General features: G+C 50.7%; 1 protein-coding gene across 3 annotated transcripts in view; it reads left to right on the top strand.

The window, feature by feature from the left end:
* Nucleotides 1-440: 440 nt before the first annotated feature.
* RGS3 (regulator of G protein signaling 3) overlaps nt 441-19,094 on the top strand; it is a 71,998-nt gene continuing 53,344 nt past the window's right edge. The window contains exons 1-9 of one of the 3 annotated variants that reach the window (XM_062591322.1): nt 441-602; nt 1,164-1,232; nt 2,110-2,170; nt 4,433-4,523; nt 5,439-5,506; nt 9,676-9,757; nt 12,991-13,096; nt 13,829-14,171; nt 14,631-14,667. In XM_062591322.1, the coding sequence (XP_062447306.1) occupies nt 2,132-2,170; nt 4,433-4,523; nt 5,439-5,506; nt 9,676-9,757; nt 12,991-13,096; nt 13,829-14,171; nt 14,631-14,667 (766 nt within the window). In that variant the 5' untranslated portion in view covers nt 441-602; nt 1,164-1,232; nt 2,110-2,131. Of the gene's footprint in view, nt 603-1,163; nt 1,233-2,109; nt 2,171-4,432; nt 4,524-5,438; nt 5,507-7,092; nt 7,267-9,675; nt 9,758-12,990; nt 13,097-13,828; nt 14,172-14,630; nt 14,668-19,094 lie in introns of those variants that run through there. The other 2 variants (XM_062591323.1, XM_062591324.1) reach the window with 2 other exon arrangements.

Genomic DNA, 19,094 nt, shown 5'->3' with positions numbered 1-19,094 from the left:
TAAAACTGGCTCTGCCGGTCTCCTGCCGCTGCAGTGGCAGAGCTGGCAGCTGTGAGCCGGGGGTGCTTGCACTGAGATGGCTAATGCGCTGCTTGTTTCTCTACATAAAGATGTCGATCGTGCCAGATACTGACTGGAAATGCAGGCAAAAGACGAAGACTGTGCCAGACAGCAAAAATCCTGTCTTCCATGAGCACTTTCTTTTGTGAGTATGACAGGGCAGAGGTGGCCCTGGCCCATCTGTGGTTCCTGTGGAGCAGTGGGGCAGCTGTGTGGCCGCTGGCCGGGGGCAAACCATCTCGTAGCCAAGACCCCATGTTTGCTTTTGCATTATCATTATCTGTGACAAACATGCGTCATGCATGAGCAGCTCCACTGCTGAGATGAGGAGTGACAGACACTATTCTGCTGTTTCTTATAGCTGAAATGCCGTGAACTTTTGGGCAGAGCTTTGCCGAGGTTCACAAGGCTGTCTGCACACAGCATGACAGCAGTGCTCCCGCGCGGTTGGACTTTCTTGCTGGGTAGGAGTTGGGCAAACACGCTCCATTTCCTAGACTCTGCGCCTGCACCGATACGGGGCATCGGTACGAACAAAGAAGGTAAAAGGATTTCCCACAGCTACAGCATGTCCCTGCATGGTAAAGGAGCTGTACGGCATGTAGCGTTTTGGTGAAGCTTGTCACTGCTAGCAAACCAGTCTGTGTGAGACCTCCGTCCTCGTGCAGTATTTAGTCTGGCGCAGAATGGTTATTTCCGAGCATGAATTGTAGCTTGTTGCTCGCGTTTGCACCTTGATGTTGGATGCGTATCTTCCTGCACAACTTTTTTTTTTCTCCTTGAACCACCTGAGCAGTGTCCCCAGCACCTGCCCAAGGGAGGTCACATCCCTCGGCAGCCGCCTGTCAGGAAAGAGCATCTCGCTGTTCAGCAACTCCAGTTGGACAGGCGCAGAGCTCCTTGTTATGTAAGAAACATGGAGTGGAGCTTGTAGCTTGATTAATTTTAGTAAACTAGTGCACAGTGACTCGTTTGAGAAGATTGCTGTTTGGGGTGATTGCTGCATGGAGGAGAAAACCTGCCTCCGAGGAGTGCGAGGAGTCTCCAGCCGCAAGGGCAGCCGTGGCCGAGCACTCACGGGCTGTCCCCTCTGCTTGTTACAGTCCAGTGCAAGAGGAGGATGAGCAAAAACGTCTGCTGGTCACAGTCTGGAACCGAGAGAGAAATTCCAGGTAAAGGGGCTGCTGGGCTCTGGTATGGTCTCTTTAAAATGGAGCTGGCATGATAGCGAACCTATCTGGCCACCCCATGTGAGCTCCTCCAGGGCTGTGGCCCTCGAGGGCTGGCCCTGATGACAGGGCTGCCGTGTGCGGTGGCTGCGGCCTGGCGAGATGGGGGAAAGCCAGGAAGTGTGGCTGGGGACTGCAGGCTGCTGGCTGGGGGCTCTGGCCAGGGTTGTCCTCACAGCTGCCCGGTGCAACCTGTGCTAGGCGAGCGCTGTCCTGTGTGAACACCAGCAGAGAAGAAACCCTGGTCTTCTATCTGTGTTGCTGCTGCTCGGTAGCCCTAAGCCTGAACAGCATTAAAAACTTCCTCCCAGCCTGACTTCCTCGTTACAAGTTCATGTTTTGTGCGTGCAAACGTGCAGCAAAACAGATGGGCCCCTTTCTGCCCTCTTGGCTGTTATGGGAAGGGAAAGGGACTGGGGGACTAAGGACTTCTGCTACTTTTTGGGGCAAAACAGTTGGGCACAAAGCCCAACAGCGAGGGGTCTGGCACTGCCTGCTCGAGTGAGCGGCTTCTGCCTCTTGGCCAAGCTCCTGCCAGCATCAGGCACCCTTGGATCTTTGGGACTCTGGGAGATTAGAGGTTTTGATGAATAGGCTTCAGTCCATGTCCTCCTTGCTCTAGTGGCGACTGAGCAGCAACCCCAAGGCAGCTGTGGATAAGCCTGTGGTAGCACCATAACTACTCAAAGCATGGAAAGGGGGGAGGCACGTCCCAGGCACTGGCAGGGATGTTTCCGAGGGTCTTGACAAAGGGGCGCATGCGGGGAGCTGACCAGCAACTTCTACAAGTGCATGCTGACTATCTCCCACTCTCCTCCAGACAGAGCAAACTGATCGGGTGCATGAGCTTTGGTGTGAAGTCCCTCCTGACCCCGGACAAGGTACGTCTGCACCAAAGCGTGGTACATGGAACTGGGGCTCACCCTTTCAGGCCTATGGGCAGACATGATGGACTCTCAGGATACAAGAGGGCAGCAGGGATGGAGATGGCTTCTCTCGCTACGGAGCAAACAGTCTGAAGAGGCCCAGGAAGACCCCTGGTTGCATCCCCAGCATTGATTGCCACTAGGAAACTGGTGTCAGTGTGACTACTGAAGGCCAGGATGGGGAGACCAGGAGAAAATGGCCTGGCCAGGGGACCATTGCTCCCTCCTGTGGGAGCTCAAGGAGAATAGCAGCAGTTGGAGTTGGACTGGCAGAGAGGAGCATCCTATGAGTCCTGCCTGCCCAGCTCACAACAGGGCTCTGTGGGGTCAGGAGATAGGGCGAGCCTTGTTCAACCTGCTGGCATGTGTCAGATATGGCACATGGCCTCTAGGTAGTAGCCAAGCTGATGCGATGGTGAGGATATGCTCTTTGAGGAGGGCTCTGCCTTTCACCCTGTGCTTACCAGGGTTTCCCCAGCTGAGGAGGTGATGGAGAGGGCAAACTGTCCTCTCTCAGGCCATGGTGCTATCAGGAGGTCTCTGTGCCAGAATCTGTCCCTACTGCTGCAAAATTGATCACAGTGCTGCTGCCCCAGCCTGGCTGCTGCTTGGTAATACAGCTTTCAGGTCAGCTGGATTTGCCTTCCTAAAGAAGCCTGTAGGGATACTACTATAAATGACTGCTTCTGATCTTCTGAAATATAGGAACTGCTAGACAGGGACCTGAATGAGAAACCTCCAGACCAATGTCTGAGACACAGCAGCCAGATGTGTCAGTGGAAGGTGCAAAACTCTACCTTGGGCAGTTAAAAGGTCACAGGGTCACAGGCACATTTTTATCCTAGGCACCAGTGGTGAGAAACTTCATCCATGGCCATAGCCCAGGTATGGTGTTGGCACATCTGAGAGTATCTAGGCAAATCTGGAAGTGGTTTATAAAAGTGTTAATGTAGCACTTGAGGTCTGGAAATTTGCTCCTTAGCAAGAGGTTAAAAAGGAGCTTTTTGGGGAGATTATCTGAGAAGAGGGGAAGAGATAAGTTGAACATAGCCCCCTCTGAAATTCAGACAAGAAGTGAGATGCAGATTTTATTACACTGAAGGTGATCAGATGGATCAGCTTGAATCTGCAGCTCTCCCCAGGGAGTGCCTCAGCTCTGTATGCAGCAGGCCAGACCAGATCATGATGGTCATGTTTGCTCCCCCACAGATGTCTCCTCCTTGCCAAGTTTTAGCAGTGAGTTTCACAAGCTGTGACTGCACGCAGACAAGCAGGAGCGTCTGCATTTGTAGCTGCACCCATGCATAGCCCCAAGGCACCCTACCCTTGCAGGGCATGGGATGGAAGGAGGATGCTGGGTCCTTCTAGCTGGGGCTGATACAAGCTGGACCTGCTCCAGGGATGCAGGGTTTCAATCGCTCATCTTTAAATGGACCCCTTCCTCTTGCCTAGGGGAATGTGATTCCTGCAACCTCACTGGATTTGATCCAGGATGATTTGTCCCTCTGGCTAATGCCAGCTGCCTGGGTAGCTATGGGAGACAGTGACAGATCCTAGGAAGGGAGACAATCCCTGCCTTCCCCAGAGTCCCTTCCCATCCTGGGAGTGAAGGCCAGCTCTGTCCTCTTGGCTGCTGAGATGGCCTTGCCCATATGGAAATGGGACGTGGGTGAAGGGAGTTCCACTGCAGATCACCCAGCATTGCTGAAGGCTGTTTGAGCATCCTCCTTTGGTGGTGAGGCCAGAGCTGTGCGCTCCTTATGGGACTGTCAGCCACTGCAAACCTGATGGGGATGGGTTTACTGGAGACTGACTGGTTTCCTGCACTCTGTCATCTCCCTCTAAAACTCTAGAAGCTCATTACTGTCACAATGGTTGGTTCCTCCTTGCAGTGGGACAGGAGTTTAGCTGCTCCTGTTTCCTAGGAGATGTGTTCTAGGCTGTCCCTTGGTGGGTGAGTGTGTTTGGGGAGTCTTTGTGCTCTGACCCAGGGAACTTCTACCTCAGAAGCCTTTGGGGGCTATGGGTTACTGGAGTGAGTTAAACAGGACTAAATATCTCCAGCCCCCAGCAGGTTCAGTGGCTCTCCATGTGGTCAGCATGCAGGGGTAACGTGGGCACTGCCTGGGGGCTTTGCAGTGCCACCTGGGGAGTAAAGAACACATAAGGCCACAGGTGCCTGCCCTTGCATTGAGCAACTTCTTTATTTCCACCCAGGAGATCAGTGGCTGGTACTACCTCCTTGGAGAGGATCTGGGCAGGACCAAGCACCTGAAGGTGGCTACGCGGCGACTGAAGCAGAGCAGAGGTGCGTCTCCGCCGGGAATGTCCCAGGGTGTGTTGGCATAGCTTGGAAGGGGAGCTAACCTTATGTCCATGTCTGGTGCTGGCATGGAGCACACTCAATCCTGTCACCCTCCAGCAGGAGAGTGTCCCTCCCCTGTGGGCAGGTAGGCTATGCTGTGTTGCTTGCTGGGGACGTTTGGGATTGGAGGCAGGCAGCGCTTTCCCAGCCAGCAGCCCCACTGTACGTGCCAGTCCAGCAGCCCAGGAGCTGAAATCAGGAGCCTGCATCCAGAAATCCTTGCTAGCAGTGATGGAGAGGAGCCAGCACTGCCATCTTCCTCTCTGGTGAGGATCACTCAGTGGAGTACAGCCAAACTGCTCATCCCCTGTGCCTCAACAAGAACTTCAGCCCTGTGATGCTCAGCGGGCCGCTCTCAGCAGACGGGCATGAGGGAGATCCTGACCAGTTCAGTAGGCTCTTGCACAAGCACCTGGCTCTTCTCTTTACTCCTCACTCCTGCTTTGCACTTAGTTGTCTGTGATTCTCCTTGGGGCACCAATTTTGTAGCCACATCTCTCCCTCTTGCTGGGCTTGTTACTGTACCTCTTCCTGCCTCCCAGTCCTCCATATTAGGGCTGATCCTGTGGTTGGACTCTGGCTCCAGGGTCTGTGCAGTCAGGTGGTGAGCTCTTTCTCTTGCCCTGGTCTCTGTTCCATGCTGCTGGACTGCGTGGAGCAGGATGGGCTGGTGCAGAACAGAGTAAGGCAGCAGTGCCCAGATATGTACCAGCTTCTACCATGTAGAGCTGCCCCCAGCCTGAAGAAAACATCCCCCAACATACAATGATCTTACAGTGCTTGGACAGGCTGTGGAGCAGAGGGGCCTTCAGAAGCCCGTGTTGTCAGGCTGATGTGACCTTTCCGTCTGTCTCACAGAGCCAGCACTGGGAAGTCAGGGCACAGCGTGGGAAAGCCAGGACGCTACGAACATGAAGCAGCTGAAGGTAGGTGCGACTGGTCTTTGACCCACCAGAGACCAAGACCCCCCCCTACCCCTTGGAGCCTAGCTGGGACTGGAAGCAGGGGAGCCCGCCTGGAGACGTTTCAAACTAGCTAGTGGGTTGACATAAGAATGATGATGCTGAGGTGGAAGCTGCAGAGGGGATGGCTATGTCTGTCTCCTTACCAACAACACAACATTTTTAGGTGATTAATAATCCCAATCACACACTATTTAGCAGAGGTGGGTGAGGGGGTAGTAACCCCTCATTTGCTCCATGTTGTGGTATAGCAAACTCATGTTTTTCCAGTGTATTGCCACAGAGACAAAGGAGCAGCTGCTGGGACTGGGAGTGATGGGGACCAGGCTGGCGGCTGGCTGGCGCCCCGCTGTGCTGTTCGACGGCAGGCCCCCTCCCGCGACGCGGCTCCGTGGATGGGCTGTGTCTGCTCCTCTCCTCCTTCCAGAGCTGCCTGCTTGGGGAGGCGAAAGGCTCATGGTGGAGCCTCGGTGATTTATAGGAGAGGCAAGGATGGGAAATGGGAATGCAAACACAAGGCCCGCATCGGAAATTGGGCTCAACAGACCCTGTGATTTATCTGTGCCGAATTCCGCTTTGCTGCTTCCCTTAGCTGCATTTTCAGTTATTTGTTTTAAAGCGTACGACTGAGCAAGACAAACAGAGCCAGCGCCCCTCTCCCTCCCTTCCTCTCCGGCAGTCGCCGCTGACTTGAAAGATGGTGGCTGGGAAGGAAGGCTGTTCCTCCTTCCAGCCGGGGCTGGCGGTGAGGCGGGCTGGGAGCAGCGCCTCCGCCGGCCCCGCCACGCTCGGGGGTCTCCTGGGAGCTCCTCGGGCTCCCACCCGAGCCCTGCTTGCCCTGCTTCAGCGGCTGTGGGGCCGGTTACCGTGGAAGGGCGTTAAGCCTGCTTGATCTGTGCAGAGCAGTGTGGAAGGTGTTTTCTCCTCCTTTCCAAGGGAATGCACTGCGACTCTGGCAGTGCAGGCTGCACGGTGCAAAGACTCCCCAGGTCCCGCTTTGCATCCTGCTGCTGGCTGGGTTAAGAGTTTCTCTTTGTCTTTCATTGCAATATTAAACCATGAGTCCAATTAAAATGACCCCTAAGCTCCCCCCTCTGTGACTGCCTGTACACAAAGCATTGGGACATGTGTATCTTCTGGGTCTGTGCTCCAAAAACCACACTCTTTCTTTTTTAAAAAAAAAAACCTCTCTTACCCTCTAACATGTAATTAGTGCAAGACGTCTTTTTAATGAAGTGAAGCTTGCACAGCCGGTGCCTGTGAACCGCCGCTTAAACATCCTCCAAGTGTTTGTGAGAACATTGCAATAACAAAGTGCTCCGTGCCGCCGAAGAATGCAGCGGGAACAAAAGCCACATCAACAGAGAAGGGACTAGGGAATACTAAATAGTTGACAGGAATTTTAATATAAAACTCTCTCTCTTCCTTGTCACTTAGGGTTTTCAGGAAGCCCTCTGGCTTATCGTAAAGCGGCATACAGCACAGACAGGGGCTGGGGAGGTGAAAGGTGGCTTCCTGCCATTCTTCTCTGGAGCTGGGTTCCCATGGGCGGTCATGCCAGTTTTACTGTGGTTTTATTCTGCACTGGTGGGATACAAGGAGACCAGGATCGCTGCTGCTGCGAGGGACTGTGTTTTCATGGGCTAACGGCGAGTTTAGGGTTTCCAGCCATGAACCGCTTCAATGGACTCTGCAAGGTGTGCTCGGAGCCAAGATACAGACAGGTCTGTGCAACCCCGCTGCAGGCGGACCGTGGGAAAACCCACGTGCCGGCGTGCGTGCGCGCTTTGCTGCAAGTCTGGGTTAAGTTTCGGAGGGTCTCTGGGCTTTTCTCCCTCTTCTTGAGCTGTGTATACTGTTACTGGGATGCTGATTTGCTAGCAATGTTTTGTAAATAATAATATCGGAAATCTAAGGAAAATGCCTTCAGATAGGCATCTCTGATCTCTGCTGCCGCTGTAGCGTGTGAAAGTGGATAGATGGAGACAATTTACTGTGTAATTTAAGGGTACGGCTTAGTACACAGACTACGGCAGCGCTGAGAGGTTTTGTCGCAATTTACTACTCATTTGGGCAGAGACAGGCACAGGAGGCCACTAAGTCTCTGCCAGTGGGACTCTCTGTTTTTAAAACTGCTTTAGCACGAGTGCATTTGGGAATCAAGTATTGCTTGAAGCTAGTTACGACTGACAGCGCCTTAAGCAGCATTGCTGCACTCTGTAAAAGCCAGTGCGAGTTCCCTTGGACCCGCTTTGGTGCGACTCGGTGCTGAGCAGAAACTTCTCCTTTGCTTGCCCAGGTGCCGGTATCCTGCGCTGTTATATGCTGTTTTCCTGCCGCGGCCTGGAACAAGGCTCCCAGCTCACTGTCAGCTCTGTGTTCCCATGTTAATCTCCCATTTCACGCGAAAGTTGCAGTAGGGGATGGTGTATACTAGAAATTGGGAATTGCACAAAGAATCAGTTTGTTTAAAGATGCCTCGTCCTTACCAGGGCTGCAGACACTGGGTCATGCAGGAGTGCTGCTCTGCTGCAGACGCTGGGTCATGCAGGAGTGCTGCTTTGCTTTGTACTAATGACAGCCGACTGTTGGACCTCCTCAATTCTCTATTTTGGAAATCTCTTCTGCTCCTTCCCCCTAAGTTACGGGTACAGCGAGCCTGTGCCCACCGTGCTGCTGGAGTCCCATGCTGTCTTGTTGCCCACCTTTAAGCTTTTCTCTCATATTTGTTTCTTGCTTAGCTCTGTGACAAAGATGGATGTTCAGTTCCCTGTTAACTGCTGCAGTGGTGGGAGCTGAGAGCTGAAGCACCAGCAGTGGGTAGCTGGTTAGTTAGTGATACAGGGAACATGTCTCCGCTGGCAGTGGATAAGAGCCAGCCAAGGAGGAGGAGTGAGATATCTCTTGGCATGAGGAAAGCTTTGGCTTGGGAAGCGAATGTGGAGTCTCCGTGTGGGGAGGGATCCTGGGCTGGATCGCAAGGCGGTGATGGTAACGCTTTTGCAGAACTCGGATGCCCTATGCCCTGTGTTTTAGCAAGATGTGGGGTTGGTTAAAGGTGCAGAGCCACAAATGCCTTTTGAGGATCCACCAAACTCCGGAGAGAAAAGATATTCAGCGTAGTGGGATGGACCTGCTTTTAGATTCCACTAGGAAGAAAGTTTTTCTCTTTTGAAGCCTGCTTTTTCATGTTGAGGATGCAAGTAGGGAAAAGGTGCAGAGGAACGAAAGCTTGCTGGGTTTGCCATCCGCTATAAAAGACCTTTGAATCACTTCTCCTTCTTGGCTGCTTATGCCGGATTCCTCCTCTTCTCTCTGGCCGTTTGTTCTCAGAAATAATTAGGTCAGATGTTGGATTTTTCTTTTCACTGTCAGTAAAACAGAGCTTGATAAATGTCTTGGGGATAATCAGATATTAACAGGAACAGTCACGCTGAGCTCCTGCTGGAAGCCAACATCAAAAAATAAATATCATTTTATGAATAAGCTCATTTGTTTTGGGAATCAGAAAGAGAGAGATGAGCCTCAGTGAAACGATATCCATCCCAGCCAAACTCGGTGAGCAAAAGCGTAGTCGCCCCAGTGAACGCGGTGACACCCACGGAGCTCGCTGTGGCACACGCGCCCGACGGACGGGTGTGTGTTGATCCTCGCAGCTTCCCTCTGGAGTAGGCGAATGCCGCTTCTGTACTACACAGGCGGAAACTAAGTGTTTAAGTGACCTACTTGGAGAAGCCGCGTTAAAGTCACTGTCAGAGCCAGACTGCCGGGTTCCTCTTCCCGCGGCTTAGCAGACCTTTCCTCTCGCGTGCAAGAGTTGAGTGCAGGGACTTGTGTATGTTCAAAAAGCACTCACTGCGTGGTCTGCTGATGTCTGCTGATCTTTGGGCTCGATCTCACGTTACTTAATGCCATTTCCATCCCTTTAGCTGCAGCCCCGCTTTCCCTGGGGTTCGCAGAGCGACGGCGTTCGTCCTGACGGCTCCCTCGAGCTCTACAGCCGCTCCTAGAAATGCCGCGTTACGGCGTTTCTGCAAGCTGCGGGGCAGCCGGGGTGAGGCGGGAGATGCTCGCTGATCTCCCGCTGCATCCGCTTTCCCGTTCAACGGGATGACTCTGGTGTCTGCTTTCAGATTACGATCCCTCGAGGAAGCGATGGGTTTGGCTTCACGATCTGCTGTGACTCCCCGGTCCGTGTGCAGGCGGTGGACTCTGGTAAGAGATGAGATCGTTTTTCTCTCTTGATTCAGATAAAATTTCTTCTCCTTTTCACTTCCTGGGTTAGACTGTGTTTCAGAAGCTCCCATGCCTTGCAGGAGTCTGCTTATCTCCAAGCAATTTCTCTGAATGAGTCTCTGTTGTTCCTAGTGAGGTCAGAGGCCACTGGGTTAGTCCTGGTTTACTATGTTGGCAGTGTGCTGCAGTAATTTGCAGAGATTTTCTTCCCTCTCCACTCTGAGAAGCGCCTGGCTGGCCAGGAGACCTACAGAAAGTGTCGGCGTTGGGGGAATCGGGAGCGCAGAGGGAGCAGGATCGCCAGAGCCCTAGTTTGCCAGGGCCTGGGTAGCTTCCCTTGGCATGGACCTCCAGGATGGGCTCAGCATCTCCGTGGTCCCCTGGCTCTCCCAGCTGCACACCAGGAAGGGCTGGCTTCCCACTTTGGACTATTGGCAGCGTACCCACCGCAAGGAGCTAGGGCTCTGTAACTGCTCCCTGCAGACCAGAAGCAGAGACCCATCTGTTTTGCTTTCTGAAGGTTCAACAGAAAAATGACGCATTCCTGGTTTTTCCCTAAATCTGAATGCCACCACGTAATGCATATTTCCTACAGCAAACTACCCGAGGGGAGAGCATTGGCCCAAGCCTTTTGAAATTCATTAACTTCAGTAGGTTTCAATTAGTGCATCAGTGATATATTCAAGAGTCAAGAATACTTAAAACTGAAAAACAAGTGTAGCTCTATGCCTTGTGCAGATTTGTGTTCCTGTATCATAATGCAATTGTTTAACAAGATGCACAACTGCAGTTTCTCATGTACTGCAATTACACATACAAAACATTTATTTTACAACTTTAGATGCGTGCGTTCATGGTAGCATTCACCAGTGGTTTAATGTTAGAGCAATATGATTAATAGAACTGAAGTATTCCCTCCTCCTCAAATTTCAACAACATAAAATATCAGCAGCAGTTTTCTATCATTTTATTTTTTTAACTGAGAGAAGTGAACACAAGCTTCCAAAGTTTTCCAAACATGTTGCCTTGACTGCTTAACATAGTGACATTTTAACCTGCTGAACGACTATTTTTTTTTAAATAAATCCTATTCTGAGCACTTTTGGCGTTCATTTTGTAAAAACAAAATGAAACAACCCATGAGACGTTTTTGGAGAAAAAGAACATTTCCCTCGGAAGTTTCTTTTTAGATGCAAAATCTTTTTTTTCTCTACAAAATAATATTTGGGTTGCAGTTTTTTGACTCTCTCTGAGTTAGACCAAGTTCATTATCACTGAAACACAGCAGTATTTCTGTTATCTCCTGTGTGAGAAATAGCTTATAGATTGGCATAACGAGTGCTGATCCTGGGGGGAAGATGTGGGTAACATTTAGTCTCTCGGGACATTTCAACTGGCTCATCCCCAGCTGTCCAGAAGATATCTGTGATCCCCTCAGATGCAGACAGGTGATCAGATCTTGTGATGAGGAATGGGGACGTCTGCATGTTGGTCATACAGTAAGGGATCGCTGGAGTATGCAGCCTCCGTACGATACAATCTTGCACACCTCTGGTCTAACACAGCTTCGGTAAACCCAAAGCCCCTGAGTGAGTCAGCTCCTGATAAGAAGGTGATTTTAAAAAAGCATTTTGAGGTCTTTTAATTTCCCTTTATGCTTTCACATTTATATGTCACCATTTCAAGTTTTTCTCCAAAAGTGGAGGGGAGGAAAAAAAAAAAAAAAAAAAAGACTAGTTTAGCTGACAATTATTTGCTGCCTTATAGCTCCTAGTTGTGTAGAGGGAAAACCCAAAGCCCACCAGGCTTGGCAGATGGTGCCAGTTGGGTCCTGTGTTGAGGATTTGCAGGAGGGCTGAGAGGGTGAATTAGCTTCCACGCCTGGAAGGGAAGTCTCATCTCCTCCAGAAAGCTGCACCATGTGGCAAGGGTCTGTGAGGTGTTACTGTCTGAGCTTTCTGCACAGGCAGGCTCATCTATGGTTATTATGCATCTTGGCTTTCCCACAACTTAGAGCAAAGTTTGACAGAAGAAGCTGCTAATTCACTTACTGGTGACATCCCACTGGCAGACCTGAAGAGAAGGCTAATTGCTTCTTTTCTGCCAAATTCATTACCTACAGGTTCCTCTTGTCCCAGTAGAGAGATGGTGAATGTATCTCCAGTCCCAACAACAGTATGGGGAGGCTCCCAGTTGTCCCCAAGCATAGGGGTACTGAGGCCTTTCTGGACTTCCCTTGTGGTGGTGAAGTTTGCAATAGCTTTGAGATAAAGTATATGATTTTTCCAGGCACTGTATGTGTGTATGTGCATGTTGGAGGGTGAAGTTCTGCTTCATTTTCAGGGAGGCTGCTTTATATCCAAAAGAGATCAACACATATCTGAAAGAACTACTGGCTCAGAAACCTCCCGGGCAAATTGGAACGGGAATGTAGTGCATGGGCAATGTGTGAGGATTCCTTGCAGATGGCATAGACTGTCAGCTGCTCTCTTTTGTGGCTCCTGGACTGATCACTTGGTGTGAATATGGCAGCACTTTGCCCAAGGATGGCAGCAGAAACCTGGGAGTGCGTGTCAGGGAGAGTTACGGTGCTGATTTGCCCAGCGTGTAAATGGAGAAATTGCCTTAAAATATGGTAGAGCTGCATGGAGGTGGCTCTGATTGTGTGATAGCTGCAATGTGCTTTGAGTGAGCTGCCTGTTTTAATGCAGGGCTGGCAGGCTCCTGAAAGATGGTAGTGCAGACCTTTACCTGGGATGTGTCATTTGAGTTCCATAATGAACGTGGAGCTTGATGTGTGCTCAACCCTATGCTGACTCTAACGTCAAGGTTTGGTGCCAAAAAAGTTCAGCTAGTGAGAAGAGCTAGCTGTGGGGTTTGGTGGGTGGCAGATGCAGAGGCCTGAGTGATTGGGGTCCTGTGGAGAGTGGAGGAGGAGGAGCTTGGGTCAGTATGGTATCCAACAGGGAGAGAAGAGTGAACCACAGGGAAAGAGAGCGCTGGTCTATATGGGGCTCGGTAAGCGAGGAAGCAAGAGGTCTCGGGGACGACAAGGTGTGGGTGATGAGGGCAGCAGATTAGGGTTAGAAGAATAGGTGGCTCAAGCTGTAAGGATGTGCTGTTTGGGAGTCGCCTTACCTGTGGGCTTCTCCTGTGGTGCTTTCAGCTCTCTGTCCAGTACGCGACTGGCATTCAAATCTTCTCTCCATTAGGTGGCCCAGCAGAGAAGGCTGGTCTGCAGCAGCTGGACACGGTGCTGCAGCTGAATGAGCAGCCTGTGGAACACTGGAAGTGTGTGGAGCTGGCACATGAAATCCGGTGGGTATTCACTCAAAGCCAGCCTTGAGCTAAGCCTAGATGCAGTCCCTCTAAAGGCAGTGCAAGGGCAGCCTGAATCACTGGCAGGTCCACGTGGCCCTTCTTGGTAGAGCAGGAGGCAAAGGGATCAAGCCACATTGGAGATGGGACCCAGAGGGGTGAGTGAGGGGCTATGACAGAGGTCTCCTCAGATAACCTAGGAATGGGCTGAGTGATCTTGGAAGGATTGTGGTGCTCTGTACAGATAACTGAAGTGTGGGCCACGGAGCTGAGCTTTCAAGGGGTACAGGAGGCGTCTTAGGGAGCTCAAGCCAAAGGAAAATGTCCAGGGTGGCTGCAGGGAGACTGCTGGTGAAACAAAGTTTGAATCACAGAGGAATTTGGCAAGGAGTGTGTGTTTTCTAGCTGTGGGAAAGGGAGTTTTGGGGAGGACAGGTTGGTAAAGTGGAGGAGTCCTTCCGCGCAGGGCTCTGGGAGAGACAATTTGAGGGAGCTCTAGGTAGGGTAGCAGGAGATTTGAGTGGCTATAGAAAGGGGAAGGTTTTGAGGAGGCAGGAGATTGGGAAAGGACTCTCCAGGGGGGAAGAAGAAGGGATGCCTGGGGAGAGAAGGGCAGGAGGGAGGCATTAGGCGGGGAGGCAGGACCTGCAGGGCATATGGCTATCTTAGCACCTCAGGGTGCTTCACTCCTTGTCACCCTGTCTCTGACCTGTCCTATGGCATCTCTTCCAGAAACTGTCCCACGGAGATCATATTACTGGTCTGGAGGCTTGTCCCACAGGTCAAGTCATCAGGACATGAAGGCATGATCCGGAGATCGTCCTGCAAGTCTGCCTATGACCTCCAGTCACCACCCAATAAGCGGGAAAAAAACAGTACCATGCCTTCACGGCCTGAGCAGCGCCAGAGCTGCCACATACTGTATGATGGGAGCGATGGGCTCATGCTTAATGGCTGGGAGAGGTACACAGAGATTGGGAAGCGGAGCCAGAACACTATGCCGCCCCTGTCACGGGTACCCTCTACTGGGGACAAGAACTACATCATCTTAGCACCTTTGAACCCGGGGAGCCAGGTATGGCTGCTTTTGAGCACCACGCTCAAGTTACTGCACCTAATTCTTGGCTGTGCTTGCTGGGTCCTCTCTTAGCCCGTGCTTCAGTCTTACCAAGCACTATCTATGTACGTTGTATAGAGCACATGCCATGCTTCCAAGCCAGAGCTGCGTCCCCCAGGAGGACCTTTTATTGTATTCCCAAAGCAGTTATCACTGGGACTATAGAGCTGAGAATGACCTGCTGCCTATTCCTAGAGATTACTCGAGATAAGGCTATGGGAAGTGTTTCCAGTGCATAGGCCACAGCGCAAGCCACTGCTCTCATTTTCTGCTGGTAATTGGGCAAAAATAGCTTTCACCTCTCTCTGTAGTGCTTTGGGTTTGCTTGGTTTGACATGCTGAAAATTACTGTTGTTTTAAAAGTCTATCCAGAGCCTGCTTATGATGACTGTGTCCTTTGCGGGTTATCTCTTACAGCTGCTGAGGCCTGTCTATCAAGAGAACACTACTGCGGGTAAGTTGCTGATGTGCTGAAAAAGCTGGGCTGACCACGCAGCAGAGCTGGGAGCCAGGTTTTCTGGTGCTAGGGAATCCTTGCTCTGTAATCTTACTTGGCAATGCAGCAGTGGTCGCTCAGACTCTCAGGATAGTGACAGGAGCTAGGGCTCTTGGCAATAATATCTTCCTACTCTTTGGGTCAAACATAAAAAGCAAGAACCTTACAACCAAGCTCATAAGAGATCAGAGCTGCTGAAGGTTTCTAGAGTTCATGGAGTGGCTGAAGAAAGGAGGCTAGTGGCTTGGGCGTTCTGTCGGGGGCGTGACAAAAGCATTAGTGAAGTTTGTGAGAGGAAGAGTGGGGGTCATTGGATTACTCTGTTCTGTGCAAGAAAATCACTTCTGGAATAGCACTGGTGGTGCTAATGAGATGAAGTGTTCTTTGAGTCCTGGTTGGATCCTGACACATGTCTTTGTGCAGGGGCCTTGCTTCACCTTCTGTTCAAGGTAGGTAATGCTTATCCTCTCTTGCAAAATGCTCTGAGATTGAAGACTAGTCACACTAAATATGGTTGCTGAGGCAGTTCCCTGGATGTGTGCATGGGCCTGGCTGTGACATGTTTCTCTTCATATGCATTATGTGGTGCTGAGAGTGCTAATATTGTGGTCCTTTGCTTTGAGGTGCCTTTTGTTACTAAAGGAGTGAGGATGGCCATGAATCCAATCTGTACAAACAGTAGTGCAGATTGTAGTGCTAGGTCTGGGGAAGCCTCATTTTCTTGAGCTGCTGGAACATCTTTGGCAGTCCCCGGATCAGGTCTCCTTGAAATCCCTTTGAAGCATATACTCACCTTCTGCAGCAGATCTGCTGGGTCTTCTCTGAGAATGGACTTGCAGGAAGAGTGGGGTGAAGTGTGCATCTGTGCTGGGACTGCATGAATCCTGGGCTGGGAGGTGGGAGCAGAGGCTAAGATGAGTTCTCCCTAAGCTGGGTATCAACAGGCAACTGTCACTTGGTGTGGGAAACCAGGGACAGAAACCCCCCCCCCCAAACCCTTTTAAACTTGCTAAAAAAAATTGCAGTTTTTGGCACACCCAGCCTCATGCAGAAACCCCTCTTGTCTGGTATTAATTTGAGAGCTCTGGGAAGCAGCAGGAGAGTTTTGCTCTGGTCTGTTTGGATGATTGTATGTTGAGCTATGTTTCTGTAGCAGAGCTGAGCTCCCAGGTGTGATGTCCAAGGAATGTCTTTGACTCAGTCGTCTCTCCTGGTGTGGGCACAGCTATCAGACCAATGCTTCCACCTAGACTATTGTGCACTGTCTGTCATGGTGGGATGGTGCCCATAGGAGGCAAAGTGTGGGTCTGACAAAGCTGTGGTGGAGACACCAGCAGAGCAAGCAGCGTGGGTCAAAGGCCCCAGTGGCTTCGAGTCTCCCAGCACTTGAGCTCTGTAGCCAAAAGGTTTTTCCTTAGCTGAAATGCAGGGGATGTTATGTACCATGGATAATTGCAACTCTTTCCTGCTGTTTGCAGATCCTGTGAAAAGATGGACTGAGCCACAGGGCTTCTTTTTAGAGCAGGGTGGAATTTGAAAGACTCAGGCTTCTTCCCATAGCAATTTTGTAATGATTACTTTCAATTTATTTAACGTTAAGTCTTCAAAGAGAAGAAGATGCTAGTTAACGTGATCAGTGATTAAACAAGGCAGTACAGAGCTAGCCACCGGTCACATTGTGGCACGGACTGAAGCTTCAGGCAGCCTAGTTGCATTTCTGCACCAGAGCATGGAAAATGGGGCTTGTGCAGGTGATGAATTTTTCAAATGAAATGAGGTGATTTAAGGATAAGAGAAGAAGTAAATCCTGAGCTGCCCAGACAGATTGTATCTGTCCTATGTTGAGCTGTTCCTTGTGCTTTGATTTTTATCTGGCAGTGCAACCACGAGAAAAGGAAAAGAGAAAATGTCATGATTATTGCACTTAGAGGTGGAAACAACCTGTTAGGTCACGAGGCTCCCCCCCCCCCCCGCCCCGGGCACGCTGTAAAAGCAAACAGTAAACAGTGGGTCCAGACTGCCAATGCAGCACGATCTGGCTCTGCTAGCATTTATCTGAAAGTAAACATGCTACTTCCTAATACTTAATGAAGTATGTAATGTTTGGTAGGTTCATGTATTTGCTTTGGACCAGACCCTATCTGCTGTGAGCCACATTCAGAAGTGTTTTGGCCCATTTCTGCTCAGGAAGGTTATGGATATCCGTTGTGGTGCAATGGCAGAAGCCACCGTGCTGGGAACTGCTGTAGTAGGAGCAGAGAGGCCCGGGGCTGGGTGGGTGGCTGGGAAGAAGGGATGCTCAGGGATCTTTGCTGGGACACCCCTCTAGCAGAGATGCTGCAGGAGGATCTTGCTGAGACCCTCCTGCTGGTGAGGGTCCTGGGCTAATACCCAGCTTCTCACTTGGATGTATTAAAATCCAAGTGATGGGCCTTGGAGAGGTCTGCCTGCTGGAGCTGAGCTGATTTGGCTCATCAGCTTTGAGAGGGAGAGTCATGATAAGACGATAAGCTTGATTTCCCCATCCCCCACCAATTGGAGCCTTCCTGAAAAAGGTGTAGATTTTTGCTTAGAGAAGCATTCAGCTCACTTTGGAGTTGTGTTGCTCACAGATTTCAGGAATGAGTACTGGTTACTAGTGCCCAGCAGCCTGTGGTCTGGGCGTGGAGGACTCTTGGAGACCCTAAAGCTGTCCCATCTTCTGCCTCCAGCATGGCAGGTCCTACTGTTGCTCTGATGGGAGGTCTGTGTCATGGACCTAGAGTCCATTTATCTGTCTCGCATCTTTTAGTACTCCCATATCACCTTGAGACTTCCTAGGGTGTGTTAGCTTCAATAGCTCCTCCTCTTCCCCTGAAGTTGTGTCTCAGGTATGCAGTGCGTGTATTCTTCCCCAGCCTTTGCTATACAAGACTCCGTGAGCCATGCTCTTCTGGTCTCCTAGGCCCTATGCTAGCCTACCAACCCTTCTCTGAGGCCGTTCTTGTTTGAGTTCAGCTGTTACAATCGGGGATGGCCAGAATTGGTCACTAGAGAAGGCCAAGGCCCTTGGGCCTAATGGAGCTTATGTTAATAATAGGAAATATTTCACAACTGCTCCCCGCTTGACAACCTTGCTGGACTAGGACATCTGAGAGCAGAGCAGCACAGCGGGCAGCATCCTGGCAGCTCGTTTCTGGTTCTGCTCCTGTGTGTTGGTCTCAGCCTGGCTTTGCTCTCATGGGATGGCCCTGGGTAGCAGGCTGTGTTTAAAGCTGTCCTTAGCACCAGGGTTTGCTGCCTCCAGCAGATCGCTCACCAAACTATTTGGTTGCATTAGTCCCTGCATTCGTCTCTCGTGGGGGGAGTAGGCAGCGTTGTTGATAGCTATCAATAACTCCTGGTAACCCTGTGATTAAAAGCAAGTCAGAGATTCTGGGTCTAGTCTGACCCACCACCTGATGTCTGCCACCTGATCTGGGAGCAATGTAGACCAGCAGGCTTGGAGCAGCCACACATGCGGGAGTTGGCTTGCTGGGAAACGTCGTAGCTTTGCTCGACCAGCTGAGGCAGCAGGCCACAAAGGAAGGCTGCTGCGTAATCCCACTTTTGAGTAAGGATAATGGCTTTTGGCTAGGAAGTGAGGCAGAACAAAAAGACAGGCTGCTCAGACTTTCTCCAGTAGTGAAATATAATGCTGAAAATCAGTGGTCATGTGGCAGCCTTAGGCAAAATGAGCTCATCCTTTATAAATACACCCCCACATCTGCGTAACCATCACATCCCTGGGAGCAATCTGGGAAGGCATGGATTGCTACCATGTTTATGACTTTATTTATTACCTCTTCCCCTTTCTCTGACATCTCCAATCTCAGTATCTTCTGAAAGCTATGATTAAAAAGCAAAATTTCCTCCCCAGGATGTGTAATTCTTGTACTTTGCTAACCCCCGTACCTGGAATGGATAAATCCATTCTGGAGCAGGCAAGACTTCTTTCAGTATTTCCCCTGCTCCCTGCTCTTTAATAGGTGTTTTTCTCCCCACTGGTGAGGGAAGGTTCATAGTTCAGTAACACAGGCAGATATTTCCCTGATGGTGGAAACCACCTTGGTGCAAGATGTGATTCAAGAATGGTCGTTTCAGGTCATGTTTAGGGCTGTTCTGTATTTCTTTCTTTCTTTCTTTTTTTTCCCCCCTGGGCCTTGCATAGGGATGTGCATGTAATAGTACCACATCTCTTTCTCTGAGGTACTGTATTCTGTACATACTGTACAGAAGGCAACACATGCCCAAAATAGAGGAACGTGTGCTTGATTGTGCAGAAAGCTCCCGGGACATCTCATTTTGTATTTGGGAAAATGAAGTCAGAGTGCCGTTATTTCATTAATCCCTGGAAACTTTGACAA

Source organism: Rhea pennata, chromosome 18, assembly GCF_028389875.1.
Source record: "Rhea pennata isolate bPtePen1 chromosome 18, bPtePen1.pri, whole genome shotgun sequence".
Classification (NCBI taxonomy): domain Eukaryota; kingdom Metazoa; phylum Chordata; class Aves; order Rheiformes; family Rheidae; genus Rhea; species Rhea pennata.
Note: the sequence above shows the minus strand (reverse complement) of the source record. Positions and strands in the feature narration are given on the sequence as shown.